Source organism: Uloborus diversus, chromosome 5 (assembly GCF_026930045.1).
Source record: "Uloborus diversus isolate 005 chromosome 5, Udiv.v.3.1, whole genome shotgun sequence".
Taxonomy (NCBI): Eukaryota; Metazoa; Arthropoda; class Arachnida; order Araneae; family Uloboridae; genus Uloborus; species Uloborus diversus.
The window spans coordinates 176,829,920-176,845,035 of NC_072735.1; the positions used below are offsets into that span (position 1 = coordinate 176,829,920).

Consider the following 15,116-nt stretch of genomic DNA (forward strand, 5'->3'; position numbering starts at 1 on the left):
TTTATATTATCAGAATTTGTGTTTTTATTTTTCTTAACAGGTTCAATTATGAATTATAATCGAAACTACTGACAGGATATTGGCGCACCTAGCAAGTCATTGTAAATCATTTTAATCATGATTTTTAGAAGCAAAATTTCTAAAAATCATAGAAACAGACAAATGGTCATGGGTTTTGAGTTCTAGAGCATACATACTTACCAAATTTTATGGACTAGACAAAAAATTAACTTATTTTAGCTGTTTAGTCGTCAGCCCCGATTTTTTACGCATTTCGAAATCTGATTGCATCCGCTCCTATAACACTCGCATGTTTTTGTTTACTATGAAATTCTATTATTTAGGCATTAATAATTTTATGTTTAATATTATTTTTAACCCTTTTTACTTCCTTTTACAAAAAAAAGGAAGTATTGTATTCGCCAAAAAATTTTCACCCAAAAATCGGCCTTAATTTCCATTTCGCTCACACCCAAATGAATGTTGAGTTTTTTTTTTTTTTTTTTCAACCCGACGACACGTGGATATGTGCCTAGGAACGTACAGACACTCGAAATATCCATTTTGACGATCCCCGAGTTAATTACAACGAGTTTTCTCGTGACGTCTGTATGTACGTATGCATGTACTTATGTGTGTATATATGTCGCATAACTCGAACGAAATGTCCTAGAAAGTTGAAATTCGGTACGTAGACTCCTAGTAGGGTCTAGTTGTGCACCTTCCTTTTTGGTTGCTTTCGTATGCTCTAAAGAGGGTCTTTTGCCCCTTTTTGGGGGGAAATATTGTTAATTTCGATGTAAACTCAAGTGATGCTTTAATTTGGCGGACACTTTGCGATATATCGTCAGTCTTTTGGTCGCCAAGTTTTGTCGCCAACTTGGCGATTTTTTTTTTTTTTTTTTTTTTTTTTTTTTTTTTTTTTTTTTTTTTTTGAATCTGGTTTGAATTTGGCCACTGGTGGTTATATTTAGAGAGTAAACTGTTGAATCATATTAAAACTGCCAATAATGAGAAAATGACATTAAATTGAAGTAAAAGATTTTATGTGATGCCCACGCGAAAGTTTTAATCCATTTGCATCCTAGTTGATTCATGCCAATACTTCTCACAAAAAAAAAAAATATATTATTAAATTTCCCCTGTGTTTGTCCTAAATTTATGAAAATTTTAGGAAATGAATTTTAGGAAATTGATCCATGAAATTAAATAAGGACGCTTAGGATGGGGATTAAATATGGAAATTAGTGGATTTTCATGGTAGTTTTTTTAAAGTTGGAAAATGTTGCGAATTATCCGAAATTCGGAATTTTTTCATTATTTATACTGTTTTCTAATCTTCTTTCCGATCATTGCAGGTAAGTTAATTGTAGATCTGTAGTTTTATTAATGATACAATAAAATTTGAGTAATGTAATGAAAATTGGAACAACGTCTCTAGTATTTCAGCTGAATTTTCATACCTAATAACTTGTGTTGGCGAAAATTTATTTTTGAACACACAGTTTGCAGGAACACTGCTTTCTGTGTTTGAGATTTCAGTCTTTTTTACATGCTACTAATATTTCAATCATTTTGTATATGAAAGGTATTTTGAGTTATACAAGATTGGGTTGACTGATTTTATGTATTCGTTTCATTTATAATCTTAATTTTAACAATTAATAAATTATTGGTAATGGGCTGTTTTTTTTTGGGGGGGGGGGGCTGCAAGTTTTTTTAAAGAATCAGCACTTAATTGTTTGATTCTTTATTTGTTTTACACAAAATATTTATTTTAAAAGTCTCTTAATATTAAAAGAAATATTTAATTTTAAATCAAGCTTATTTACCATTAGTTTTAAATCATTGTTACCCCACATTTGAAGATTATTTTACTATTTTGGAAAATCATTTTAAAATAAAACTTTTATTCACTATATTTAGCGATTAAAAGAATATTGTGCATCATATAATATCAAAGAATTGAAAGTCACATTGCTTTGGTCTAGAATTTCTTATTTTATTTCTATCTACCCTTTTTCTCTCTCTAAATAACACAAAATATCTATATAAGAAGTTCTCTGAATTTCAAATGTTATTATGCAATGAAACAAACACAATCCACTTTGAATAAAAGTATTTAAAATATTTAGAGTTTTACTTTTTGTTACTTCTTATTTTGTAAACTTACTTTTAAGCTTTTAATCCTTTTGATTTTCTTCGACAATTAAAAAAATATATATGTTTTGTTAGAACTATTCTCTTGAAAGGGGGAAAGTGGAAGGGTGATACATTCATTTTCATCATAAAATATAGCACCAGATGGGTTTTTTCTAAAGCAATGACAATTGACAATTGAAATAAATCCAAAATTATTTCCATGTTGTGAGCATTTAAATACCAAACTTGAAATAGACTTAAAATATGTATAATCAATTTGAAAAATCCTAAAAATTATTCCTTAATTTTCTACCAAGTTGCATAAGTTGTATAGAATATTTTCTCGGAATTTGGTTGTTTTAGTTTTAATCATTTTGTAGTTTCCTTGCAGTTGTAATAATCTTTCACCATTCATATTATGATAAAATTTTTAATCTTAATCTCATGTTTGTTCCTGTTTTTTAGGTGATTTTCATAGTTCTCAATGTTCCTGTGAAATCTGTAGTTTGGAGTCTGATAAGCCTCCTCAAGAATTTCTTGTTTCTCCAACGCAAAATTCCCTTTTATACCCTGAGGTATCAGATTCTTACACCTTGCAAAACTTTTCTGGAGGGGGAAAATTTTTCCAAGAAGCTCTCAAACGAAAAACAGGCAAGCTTGCAATTATTTTTATTTAGCTTTTCTTGTTTAAAACTATTTTTTTTAAACCTTAGAAATGTAACTTTGAAAGTAGGTATTTTCCTGTGTATTCCCCCCGGATTACCTGTAAAAAAGTAAAATTAATGAGGTGTGGATTATATGCTGCTGCGGATTCATCTATGCTTTATTATAATTTTTTTCCTTAATGCCAACACATTGAAACTCAATTTACAGCTGAATTCACTTATAGCAATAGAGATTGTTTCCATAGCCTTTAAAGTTGTTTATTTTACATTGCTTGAATTGTCCTCTTGCGTGATTCAGGCTGTGTAAAAAAACAACCATACAGTTGAGTAGAAGCAGTCTCCATTTGCATTGGACTCAGGGGTGATTGTGAGTTCAACAAACAAAACACAAAGTTGGGTTACAAAGTTACTTTTGAGCTGGTGTTATACGAATTATCTTGACATTTGTACATCTTAAGGGATATGGGTTCATCTTAAGGCTCTTGCAGTATATTTGATGAGTATTATGTAATTTTAAAAAAATTGCGGAGGTAGGGAGATAAAAGCATAACAAAAAAAAAACATAATTCCAGTATTTTTGGACATAAAAATACCGAAATACGTCCGAATATACCGGAAATTCGGTAAAATACCGGAACACAATCACCCCTGATTGGACTAGACCATATTCTCCTTTGTCTTGACTCATTGTCTTTAAACAATTAGCGTACTATAATAACGATTTCAAGAAGAAATTGTTATTTTTTAGATTAATTTTGATTTTACTTTAATTTCATGTTGGTGGTTTAGTTGCTTAAATTGTATGTTGAAAAAAAACTTCATTTTTTAACATATTATACTCCACCGTGGATTATAAGAAGGTTTTTTTTTCTTTAGGCCGATTTTAAGGGCCTGCGGATTATATGCCGCCTCGGATAATATGCAAGAAAATATGGCACCCAAAAACTTACGAATAGCAATAAGGATTGCTGGCACTTGTTTCAATAGCACAAGAACTGCCTTTTAAAGGCGACTGAAGTGAACTTGCGGATGTAAAGACATTGAACAACACTCAAGCTCAATGTTTTTTCATTCACTAACTTTTTTTTTTTAAATTGAAAAAGGCAGGGTTGGCAAAACCCAACCCACATAAGTCTTTCTTGTTGTATTTGTTGATTTTAATTGGTATTTGTATTTTTTGGGGGGAAGGGGTTTACATGAATTGTGCTTGTAAAATAAACTATGGTAATTTATTTTGTTTCTTAAATACATACATAGAAATAGAAAATAATACAAAGCCATTTAGATAAAATTAACCTTTTTTTTTTTTTTTTGACATTATTTGTTGTTACCTCTTCTTTGAAATTTCACTCACTGTGCATGTATTTATTTAATTTATTTGGTTGTTCGGAAAGTCATTTCGTTTTTTTTTTGGGGAACATGAAAGACAGTTTTCGTATAATGAATAAATATTTTATTAAATTATATATTGGCCATTCTGGTCCAACACCTTTTGCCATCTTTCTGGCAGTAACATAATTCCCCTCTCATAAAAGTTTTGGTCCTTGCTGGCAAAAAACTGGTTCAGGTCAGTGGTTGGAAAAACTACATTTATTTTGTAGCGAACTACAACTACAACTACTTCGTTATAAATGTAGTTAACTACAACTACAACTACTTTTTTTTAAATGTAGCAACTACAAACTACTTTTTAAATGTAGCCGCTACTTCGCTACTTTTTTAAAAAATAAGTAAATAAGAAGCATACAGACTAGGGTGCCCAACAAAAAATGAAAGTCGATTTTTCTAGAGGCATACCCTCTTATATTTTTCTTCTTATGTTAAAACAATTGTAAAAAAAAAGTTTCATGCGATTTGAACAAAGGCAGCCCGTGCCGAACTGCATCTGAAAGGTTAAACTAGCACTTGTAGGTACGAGTATGCCAGGACAAATTGAAAAAAAAAATCTTTTTTAGTAGCTCGAAATTTTTGTTGATAAAACGTTGCCCCTATATCCCACACTCCACATGCACCATAAAATCAATTATTCAAATTAAAAAAAACATTTAGATATCCCACACTTGGCATAAAATTTATAATTTTCTTCAAAAAACTAATTTTTTATTTCTATTTATCTACATATTAATTGAAACAAAATATCAATTTCAAAAATTATCAGCAAACACATTTTCAGATCAACATTTGTAAATGAATAATAATATTTTAAAAAAAATTAAAATGAAAAATTTAACTTAACCTTGAAAAAATGCATATCTTTGAGTACTATGTAGGAGATTTAAATATTGCAGGAGAGCAAAAATTTCTATTTAACGCTAATAACCTACTTTACTTCTCATATTTTTTATTTTGATAATTTCTTTAAATTTACCTTACTTTTTTAAAATATGTATATAAAAAAAAGGTAAATAAAATTATAAATTTTAGGCCAAGTGTAGGATACCTAAAAGTTTTTTTAAAATTTGGATAAATATGTTTCTGGTACATGTGAGGCTATAGAGCCAACATTTTATCAACGTGAAGTTTCGAATTTCGAAAAAATATATATATTTTATTTGGTTTAGTGCACAGGTCTGGTTTTTACTCTCAGAAGAAAGCCAGTACTGGTTGCCGTTGTTCAAATTATATGAAACATTTTTCACAATTGTTTTGACTTTAAAGTGAAAATACCGAGGGTGTGCGACTTGAAAAATCAACTTTTGATTTTTCGGGGGCACCCTAATACACACACACACACCGTACGAAGATTGAACGGGAAAAGGTTTAGATTGATAAATTATCACATCTGAACACGGAATATTACTAAGAATTATATATTATTTCTTTTTTCTTTTTTTCCCCAAAAATGTCCGTTATCGTACTTTTATGTGGATGCTTCACTTGCCAAATCGATTTACTTCATAAAACAGAAAGTCGAGAAAAGTGATGAAGAAGATTGTGTTATCCATAGGAGTGAATGGGCCCTCGTGTTACATTTTCTACCATCGCAGGATCAGAAATGTACTGAGCCAAATGTTTAATATAAATTCACATTCTAAGCATTGATTAAGCACTATTAAAGCAGAAATGAGGATTTTTTCAAAAAGTGGAGTTAATCGATTTGGCAACTGAGTCATCCATATAACACTCTAATGCTTGTATTTATTGTAAGCCGGTCAGGTCAGTTTAGTAACATCTTCTATAACATTTACAGCTTCTTTATTTGGTGAACACAGTAGAAGCATTATTTTTACGAAACTTTAATTTTCCCGTCGTAATCGCGAAAATTTAAGCCTCGTGAAGTACTTTTGTTTTTCAACTTTCGGTCTGTTCATATAAAATTCACGAAATTTTCAACTCGCAAAATCACCGATGCCTTAGTTTTCGCGAAAATAAGTGCTTTTACAGTCTTGGAACAATAATCTCTTTAAAATCTAAAATGTTCATCCATGGGACATTCTCGGCAGCCAGAAAAAAAACAAAGGAGTTACAAAATTGGCGGTTATCTCTAATTCATATACTTTCTTTTTAAGTCAAGCTCTATTCAATATAAATATTGGCGAAATATGAAAAATACGATGACAAACAAACTAATGGCGTCAAACAGATATAACGTATGGCGTCAAAACGATATATCTGAAGTTAGCTCGTATTTTTAAGAGCTTTATTTCTCATTGTATCCGCTGATGCACTTGTTTAAAACTTGCACCAGTCAAATTCGTTTGAACCTTGATTCTTTTTTTTTTCTTCGGAAGTTTATTTAAAAGTAGTTTTCTGAAATCGCTACAAACTACTAATTTTTTGTACCGAACTACTCGCTACACTACTTTTTTTAAAAAGTAGTGCACTACACTACAAACTACTAAAAAATGTAGCTACTACAGTAGCGTCGCTACATGTAGCGCGCTACTTCCAACCACTGGTTCAGTGGTTTTTGACATCTTCATTTGAGGTAAAGGTTTTGCCATCCAAAAAATGTTGCAGGGACCGGAACAAATAGTAGTCGGAAGGCGCCAGATCTGGAGAATATGGTGGATGTTGCAGTACGTCCCATTCAAGCTGTAAAAGCTTTTGGCGAGTGACCAAACTTGTGTGAGGTCTCGCATTATCCTGGTGGAACACTACACCCTTCCTGTTGATTAATTCAGGCCTCTTCTCTTTAAGTGAATCATTCAATTTGTCCAGCTGATGACAATAGACTTCTGAATTAATCGTTGTATTGTCCGGCAAAAGCTCAAAAAAAAACGATTCCTTTGACATCCCACCAAACGGAAAGCATCACCTTTTTTCGGTGAATGTTGGCTTTTGACACGCTTTGAGCCGGTTCATCTTTTCTGCTCCATGACCTCTTGCGTTTAACATTGTTGTATACAACCCATTTTTCGTCCCCAGTAATAATCCGCTTCAAAAATGAATCATTTTCTTGACGTTTGAGGAGCGAATCACACGCGTCAACGCGAGGACACAAATTTCGCTCCGTAAGGACGTGGGGCACCCACACATCGAGCTTCGAGGTTAAGCCCATGCCTTTCAAATGGCCATAAACAGTCGAATTCGACAAATTTAATCTCTCACCGATCTCTCGTGTGGTTATTCGCCGATTTGCATCAACTAATGCCTTTATCGCATCTTTGTCAGCTTCGACCGGCCTTCCAGACCGTGGTGCATCTTCGACATCAAAATTGCCGGATCGAAATTTTGCAAACCAGTTCTGGCACTGGCGTACTGTTAACACGCCTTCTCCATACACATCCGTCAATTTTTTCTCGCTTGGACAGCATTTTTACCTTTTCTGAAGTAAAAAAGTAAAATATGACGAAAATGCTGCTTATTGCTCTCCATATTTAAAAGGGCACCAACCAAAAACTACTGCGTAGAATTAATAGAACTTTTTCACACATAAGCCTTGCAATATCAGCTCTCAAGACATATAATGGTTATGCGGCTTAAGTGTGAAGTTGGTTTCGAAAAAACGTAATTAAGTCCTCTGATGGGAAAAAACGAAATTACTTTCCGAACAACCCAATATATCAATTAATCTACGAAAATTGATTGTTTACTTAAAATATTTTTTAAAGTTCAACTCTGGAACATAAATAGTTTTTAGCAAGAAATACACACATGTACTACATTTTATACTTTTTTTTTTTTTTTGTGTGTATGTGTGTAAAACTCTGGAGGGTTTTGTAAATTGAACCCCCCAGATAAAAAAGATCTATGAGGAAAAAAAACGGACCTATGATATTATATTTCCCATTATGGCTGATTTTTCCATTCTCACTGCTTCTGTTAGTCTTTCACGTTCCTAGCTAAGAAGCTAAGTCAAGATTTTTGTTCAGTTTTTGTATAAATACATTTTAAGAAAATGTGTAAAGAATTGTGTTATTGTGTATGTAGTTATTACTTCTACCTACTTTTACTTTCTACTTCTACTTTTACTTGTCTTTTAACTCGCTAAATTATAACATAAGTGGTCCTATTTGACCATTAAATTTATTTCATTGTTCTGAACCCTGTGTATGTAAATAATGTGATTCACCATGGATTAGATTTTGTAGTAAAGGCATAATGTTATACAGCATATGAGTAGTTGAGAAAAGCTAAAAGATTCTAAATTTTCTTCTTTTGTCTACAGGTCTGGTTGAAAACTTGAGGAAAGCCACTCAAAACATATTTGAACACCACAAAACATCTAGTAAGAAAGGGGTAAGAATAATTTTTAAACATTTCCCTACTACATGATTTTCTTTCTACCCCCCCATGGGCGGATTTATGGGGGGCAGAGGGGGGCAATGCCCCCCCCCCCCCAGTTTTGGGAGGACTTTATGTAGTAACAACACATCTTCCAAAAATTAAAAAAAAAAATATTATTTTTTTTTTGAACAATTCAGAAGGGCATGGGTGGATTTATAGGAGGGGGGGCATAGGGGGGCAATGCCCCTCAGTTTCGGTTTGGGAGGACTTAATATAATAACAATACATCTTCCGGAATCTTAAAACAAAAAAATCATGACTTTTTCTTTTTTGAATAGTTCAATGAAAATGAAGAGAAAAGCGAATGTTCTTTTCTGATGAAAGAAAAAAAAAAAAAAAACGAACATTAAATACATATAGTACAGCTGTCATGGAGTAGATTAATTGGCCTTTTGAGAAATTCTAAAAAACCTAGTTTTTTTCCCTTCTTTCTCTCTCTCTTTTTTTAAGAGAGAGAGAGAAAATAAATACTATCGCCAACTGAATAAATTTCAGTTATCTGAGTATTCTGATTAAATGAATCTTTTTACTTAGAAGGAGAGTACAATTTTACTTACTTTATAAATACTGTTTAAAAAGTAAGGTAAGTCATTAACATCTAAGTCTAAGTGAGTCTGTCCTTGTCATTTTTGAAATCCAAAAAATTTAGTCATCAAAAGTTTTGGAAAAATTTACTGCAATTTTATAAAAGTCTATAAAAACTTAACAAAGATTGGTAAAATCGTAAAAATCCTTTAACTAAAAACTGACGAATTTTCGTAAAAATTACAAAAAATCAAGCAAAAGTTTGCAGGTAATAATGAATTACAAACAGGGCCGAATTTGCCCATAAGATAAACACGCTATTGCTTAGGGCCAATGCTTTGAAGTAAGTCCCTAACTCCCAAAAAAAATTCATGATTCGTTCCTTAAAAAATGGAAATGGCTTGAAAAAACTAATTTCATATTTAAGTGCTTGAAAACCTTGAATATTTGGAAATGTGTGGCTACAAACCTTAAATTTTAAAATTTTTAACAAATGGTAGAGGAGGAGGGATGCCAAAATATGTCAAATTCAGCTCCTTGCCACATCCTGTATTAAAAGTAAAAAACATGGATCTCACGTTTGTAACATATTATTTGAATTAAATTTTTGTGACTCACATGTTTCATATCTTGCTATTTATTCAATCCCGAATGCAGTATTTTGGAAATTCTTTTGTATTGATTGCTTTTATCTTACTTCTTCTGCATATTGTCTATTTGTTTAGCACGGAAAAAAATACACACTACTTCTATTTTTTTTTTTTCATTTTCTGCCCCACTTGCAACTGAAGAAAAATTGTTGTCATGTGAAATCTATGGTTTCTTTTTTCTTTTAAATTTAAAATAGCGATTTCTCACAAAGAACAGGGCTGTAAAAATTTACAATCAAGTACTAAAATATCAGACTTGAAAGTACAAATGAAGTGTGATAAATAATTTTAATTGTTCTAGAGTCCTTGAAAATAATTAGATAAGTCTTTGAAAATCTTAAGCAAAGTAAGCTCCAATTACTTCTACTGCATATTGTTAGTCTGTTTAGCCAGGAAAAAAAAAAAAAGCTACACTATTTCTATTCCTTTTCTTTTTCTGCACTACTTATAATTAAAAAAAGGTTGTTGTAATGAGAAATCTATAGTTTATTTTTTCGTTCAAACTTAAAATGGCTGTTTCTTACAGAGTTTGAACAATATTGTACAACTGTATAATCTAGTTATCAATTTCTATGTATATCCAATTAACCTTTAAAAGACTTCAAAATGCAGAATTTTATACCCATTTTACAAAATTTCCTCCGGGGGAGAAATCCCCGGCCCCCTAAAATTGGAGATATTCTATTTCCCACTTAAAAGGGAGCCTTGCGTCACTCTCTTGATACCAGCTGCCTTTCTGAAGGTCAATTCAAAAAGGACAGCATGAAAACACACATTAATGAAAACAACACACAAAAAAGTAAAGCATGGACTTATGCATCACAGGAAACAGACAAACACATGGGAGTGAGGAGAGGGAGGCAATAAAAATTTTGCTAAAAAAAAAATCCTGCCCCCCCAGGAACTCGGTCCTAAATCCGCCTATGCCCCCCCCCCTTTTTTTTACATGGTATCAAAGTAATTACAAACCTATTGTGATCTCTTTGACTGATTTTTCTATGTCAGAAATAATTCAAATCATGACTTATATTTTTATATTTAAATTTAGTTTTTGCCTCTGTTGAAAGCTCTTTTGGTGTATAATAAAAAATGTACATGTGATATTATGATATTGTTTCTATTTACTTTGCTATATATTAACCAGTTTCTCTGCATTAAAACTAACAATACTTCTTGACAAATCTATTTTGATCTACCTTTAAAATTTCTTTTTTGGTGATTAAAAATAACATTTTTTAAAAAATAATTATTTAACACTTTGAATGTATGATTATGAAATAAAGCATTTTAGTAAACTTAAACGACAATCATTATGTTTATGTATTCAAAAAGATTGAGCTTTTTGAGTCTTTTTTATCAGCAAATCATATTGTGGGACCAATATTGATGAAAACAATATTAAAGGAACAGTTTTCTGTGGTCCTATTTTTGTGTTCACTTGCCCGTTTTCTGAGTTACTGGGTACCTCTCTTTTTTGTGTGGATAAAGAAACCACCTTTGTTTACCTCAAAATGGCTGTTTATGAATTTTAAGTCTCCTTTTTTTTCCATCTTTATTGTGCTCTTAATTGTGTCACGTTGTCTTAGTTGTCATTGAAAAACTTTTCATATGCAAGTTTGCGAAGCCAAGAATGTTTATTCTCTCTTACTTCAGTAAAGAAACCTCAGTGCAATCAGATAGTTGTCTAATAAGTTTTGCAGATCATTTAGAAATAGCTCTGCAATTTATTTGTTGGCTACTCCTGTTGTAAATATGAGTTATCTTAATCCAACTTTCTAAATTTTTTAAAACATAGTACACCCAAACCTGTTTTTATGCTTTTTTTTTTTTTTGCGATTTTTTTTGGTGTGATTTTTTTTTTTTTTTTTTTTTGTGCAGTATGTTAAAATTTCAATCAGATTGGGATTTAATTGACGAAATTATTTTTAAAACGAGTGTGAGGTAGTATCTTCAAATGACGACATAAGCACACCGTTGGGAAGTCACTGTGACCTCCCAAAAATTTCCTTATTCGGGAAATTTTGTCCGAGTACTCCGCAAAAATTATCACTTGGTTTATTTTGCTTTCGTGTAAATATTACAACATTGTAAGTTTTTGGGTCATTTTCTATGTGAGACTTTTTATGCGGTCCCTATCCACTGCATTAAAAAAAAAAATTAACTATGTTGTGAAAACAACTTTTTAAAGATACTTGTAAAGTTTGAAACATTTTTTTTTTTTTTTTGCGATTTTTTTTATGCGGTCTCTATCTAACGCATAAAAACAGGTTTGGGTGTATTTATTTTGTGTAACTCCTGGAAAAATCTAGTTACATTTTGAAGTTTTTAGGAATTTTCCTTAGTGTATCTACACAAAAAATCTAGAAACAAGATGAACAAAAAGGGGGACAACAAAAACTTCAGAATGAACTACAGAATTTTGTTAGATAAGGAACTTTTTGGGAAGACGATCTTCACTTTCGTAACTCAGATTATATAGAAAGAGATACGCATTAATATCAGCTTTTCTGCAGTTAGAAAATTGTAGAATGCAGTGCTGGATTTATCATATCATAAATGTTACAGTTCAAAGGGTGTACTGATGATCATAAGGGCATTGTAGGAGTTACAAAAATGCACATGATAAATGATTTATATTGTTCCCTGAGAGACAAAAGGGGCCCCAAAATGGGACGGGCCTCCCAACTTGTAAACCCGCCTCTGGCAAAAGGTAATGTAATAATACAAATACAAATACAAAAGTGACGACCAGCAACAGGCTCTGGCCCCAGCTAGACTGGTCCTAGTCAATTTACAATCCCCAGTGAAGATCAATGGCCCTCTTAAAACTGTCTACTCCTTTGCTCATTACCACCTCTTCCGGTAAGCTGTTCCAAGGTTCCACTACCCTGCTAAAATAATAATTTTTCCTAATATCCATGTTAGCCTGAGATTTAAATAGCTTAAAACAATGACCCCTTGTCCTGTTTTCAGTGCTAAACTTGAGCCCCGTACCATCTTTCGTTTTAATAAATTTAAACAGCTGAATCATGTCCCCTCGGTCTCTTCTTTGCTCAAGACTGTACATTTTTAGCCTTCTAAGCCTTTAATCATAATCTAAGTGGGAAAGTCCACTTATTAGCCTTGTAGCCCGCCTTTGAACCCTTTCCAATACATTAATGTCTTTCTTAAGATAAGGAGACCAAAACTGAACAGCATACTCCAAATGGGGTCTTACCAAACTTCTATATAAGGGCAGAAGAACTTCTTTAGACTTAATGGTTACAAAGTTTCACCACACTAGATTTTAAAATGTTTAAACTTTCAATTAATTGTGTCAAAAGTATCTCCTTCTAGCTTTAATGTATTGTGCTAAGATTTGACACGTTTTCCATTGCAGGTGGATTGTGGCTCATCATTTTCCATGGGGCAAAAGATCCTGACCTGGCTTTGCCCTGCAGTACATACCATCTTGTCTGACGGCCTGCTGCCATCTGTCCAAGGATTTTTCGGCCCTTTGCCAAATACCCCATGGAAAGTTGCTGGAGCATCGATAAAGCAAGGTACACTTTCTCTTTTCTTTATCAGGAATTGAAAAAATTGTCTACTCCCTCCCCCTCCCCCCTCTTTTTTTCTCCTAACTGCAGAATTTCGATTTAATTTAAAATGGTTATTGTCAATGGATACCCTGTCATGAAATTTTTTAAAAAAACATAGAAAATTGTGACATAAAATAGTAGGTAGGAGAGATTTTAGGGAAAAATAAGTGAATTAAATCCCCCTCTCCTAAAAAGATCTTAAGAAAATTCTTCAGATAAATTCATGACTAAGAGGGATTCTCAAGGGTGTAGAGCAAATACATAGTTACAGGCCCGGACTGGCCATAGACTTGATCGGGACTTTTCCCGGTGCACCCTCTGGAAAGGCGCCCTTCTGTTCTTTTCTTATTTTTCGAAACAATGTTTTAGCAAAATGGAAATAAATTATGTGGAACAAAGAAGTGATTTTGCATGTGAATATTTTCACATGCAAAAGCAATGGTCTTCTTATTTATATAAACGTTCCCTTTTATTGCCCCCCAATAAAGGCAATTAGTCCCCGCTCGTTTCGTAAACGGTCTGCTCCCAGGCCTGCTGCCCCCATCGTTTGTGGCTTATCTTTTGCTCCAAGTTTCAATTCTGAGGACAAAAGCGGACCCATGGTGTTTCCCCAATAAAAAAGGGATGTGAGGGTGAAAGTGACAGCACATATCTATGGTCAAGAATACGAGAATGGTTTGATTTATTGACTGTACTTAAGTTGCTGTAAAAGAGCGGATAGCATGACTCCCTGTTCTGCTAACGATCATGAGTGCAATAGAAGCAAGAAGACAAATAATGTTAATTTTTGAAATCTGCGCATTAAAAATAGTGTAATGTCGAAATAAGCCGCATAAAAGCAATAATTTAGTGGATGGATGAACACGATGACAGAAGTCAGATGTATTTTTTGTCACTTCACAAAATAACTTTTAGGACAAGACTGCACGGTGATTCCTAGATTTTGGAGTCATGGCGCCCTTTTTGGAACTAAGATATTCGCATGGCGCCCTTCCCAAAATAAAAGTATGACTTGTAACGGGCAGTCAAAAATAAATACGAGTCGTGCATCTGTATTGAATAGCCCTTTTTTATCCTGCAGAGGCTCTGTAAAAAAAAAAAAAGTTTCACAAATAATAAGTCTAAATTAATTGATAAAAAATAGTTAATTTTCGATGTGGTCCTAGGAGGACTGCAGGGCTCCCCTGGGCACATTTGAGGAATTACTAGACTAAACACAATAAAGATGCCGAAAAATTTTAAAGATAAAACATTTTTCGATTTTAAACTAAGTTTTGTCAATTAAAATCATTACAAGTTCAAGATCTTTGTGTTCAAAACATATTCCAGTTTTTTTAGTTGGATTTAATTCTTTCACTGTCTTTTTAGCCAGATGTGTGTACAAAGGAAGGGGGTCATGGCATAACCTTCGGCATTGAAATTGTTAGGAGTTAACTTAAGAGATTTTTTAAATCTCATTTTGGGGGTCAAGTTCTCGGGAGGGGGGAGCGCTGCGTAGCATTTGGAGGAGGTTCGTCATTGCCCTGGCGGTGGGGGGTTGTCGCCCTTATGTAAAAAAGCTACAATACTACCTTAAAAATATTAATATTTGAATTCCTGCATAAAATCATAATATTATTACATTTTATGCTGCCTTTATATCATTTTGGGAAGTTTTTTAATCTGTGTTTTCCCTCAGATGAAGCTCGATACCGCGCCCCCTCACCCCTCGCTATCCTGTTGACTTATGAAGGTTATTATTGATAAACATTGCATCAATGAAACAATTCATTATGAGCGGAACGAAGTTTGAGTTTGAAGAAGGAATGTATAACGATGTTGTTAAT

General features: G+C 32.8%; 1 protein-coding gene across 1 annotated transcript in view; it reads left to right on the plus strand.

Annotated features, from left to right (window-relative positions):
* The window catches only part of LOC129222378 (uncharacterized), an 85,044-nt gene that overhangs the window by 51,663 nt on the left and 18,265 nt on the right, over positions 1–15,116 (plus strand). Inside the window, exons 5-7 of the mRNA XM_054856876.1 lie at positions 2,608–2,793; positions 8,419–8,489; positions 13,092–13,254. Of these exons, the coding sequence (XP_054712851.1) occupies positions 2,608–2,793; positions 8,419–8,489; positions 13,092–13,254 (420 nt within the window). The remainder of the gene's footprint in view (positions 1–2,607; positions 2,794–8,418; positions 8,490–13,091; positions 13,255–15,116) is intronic.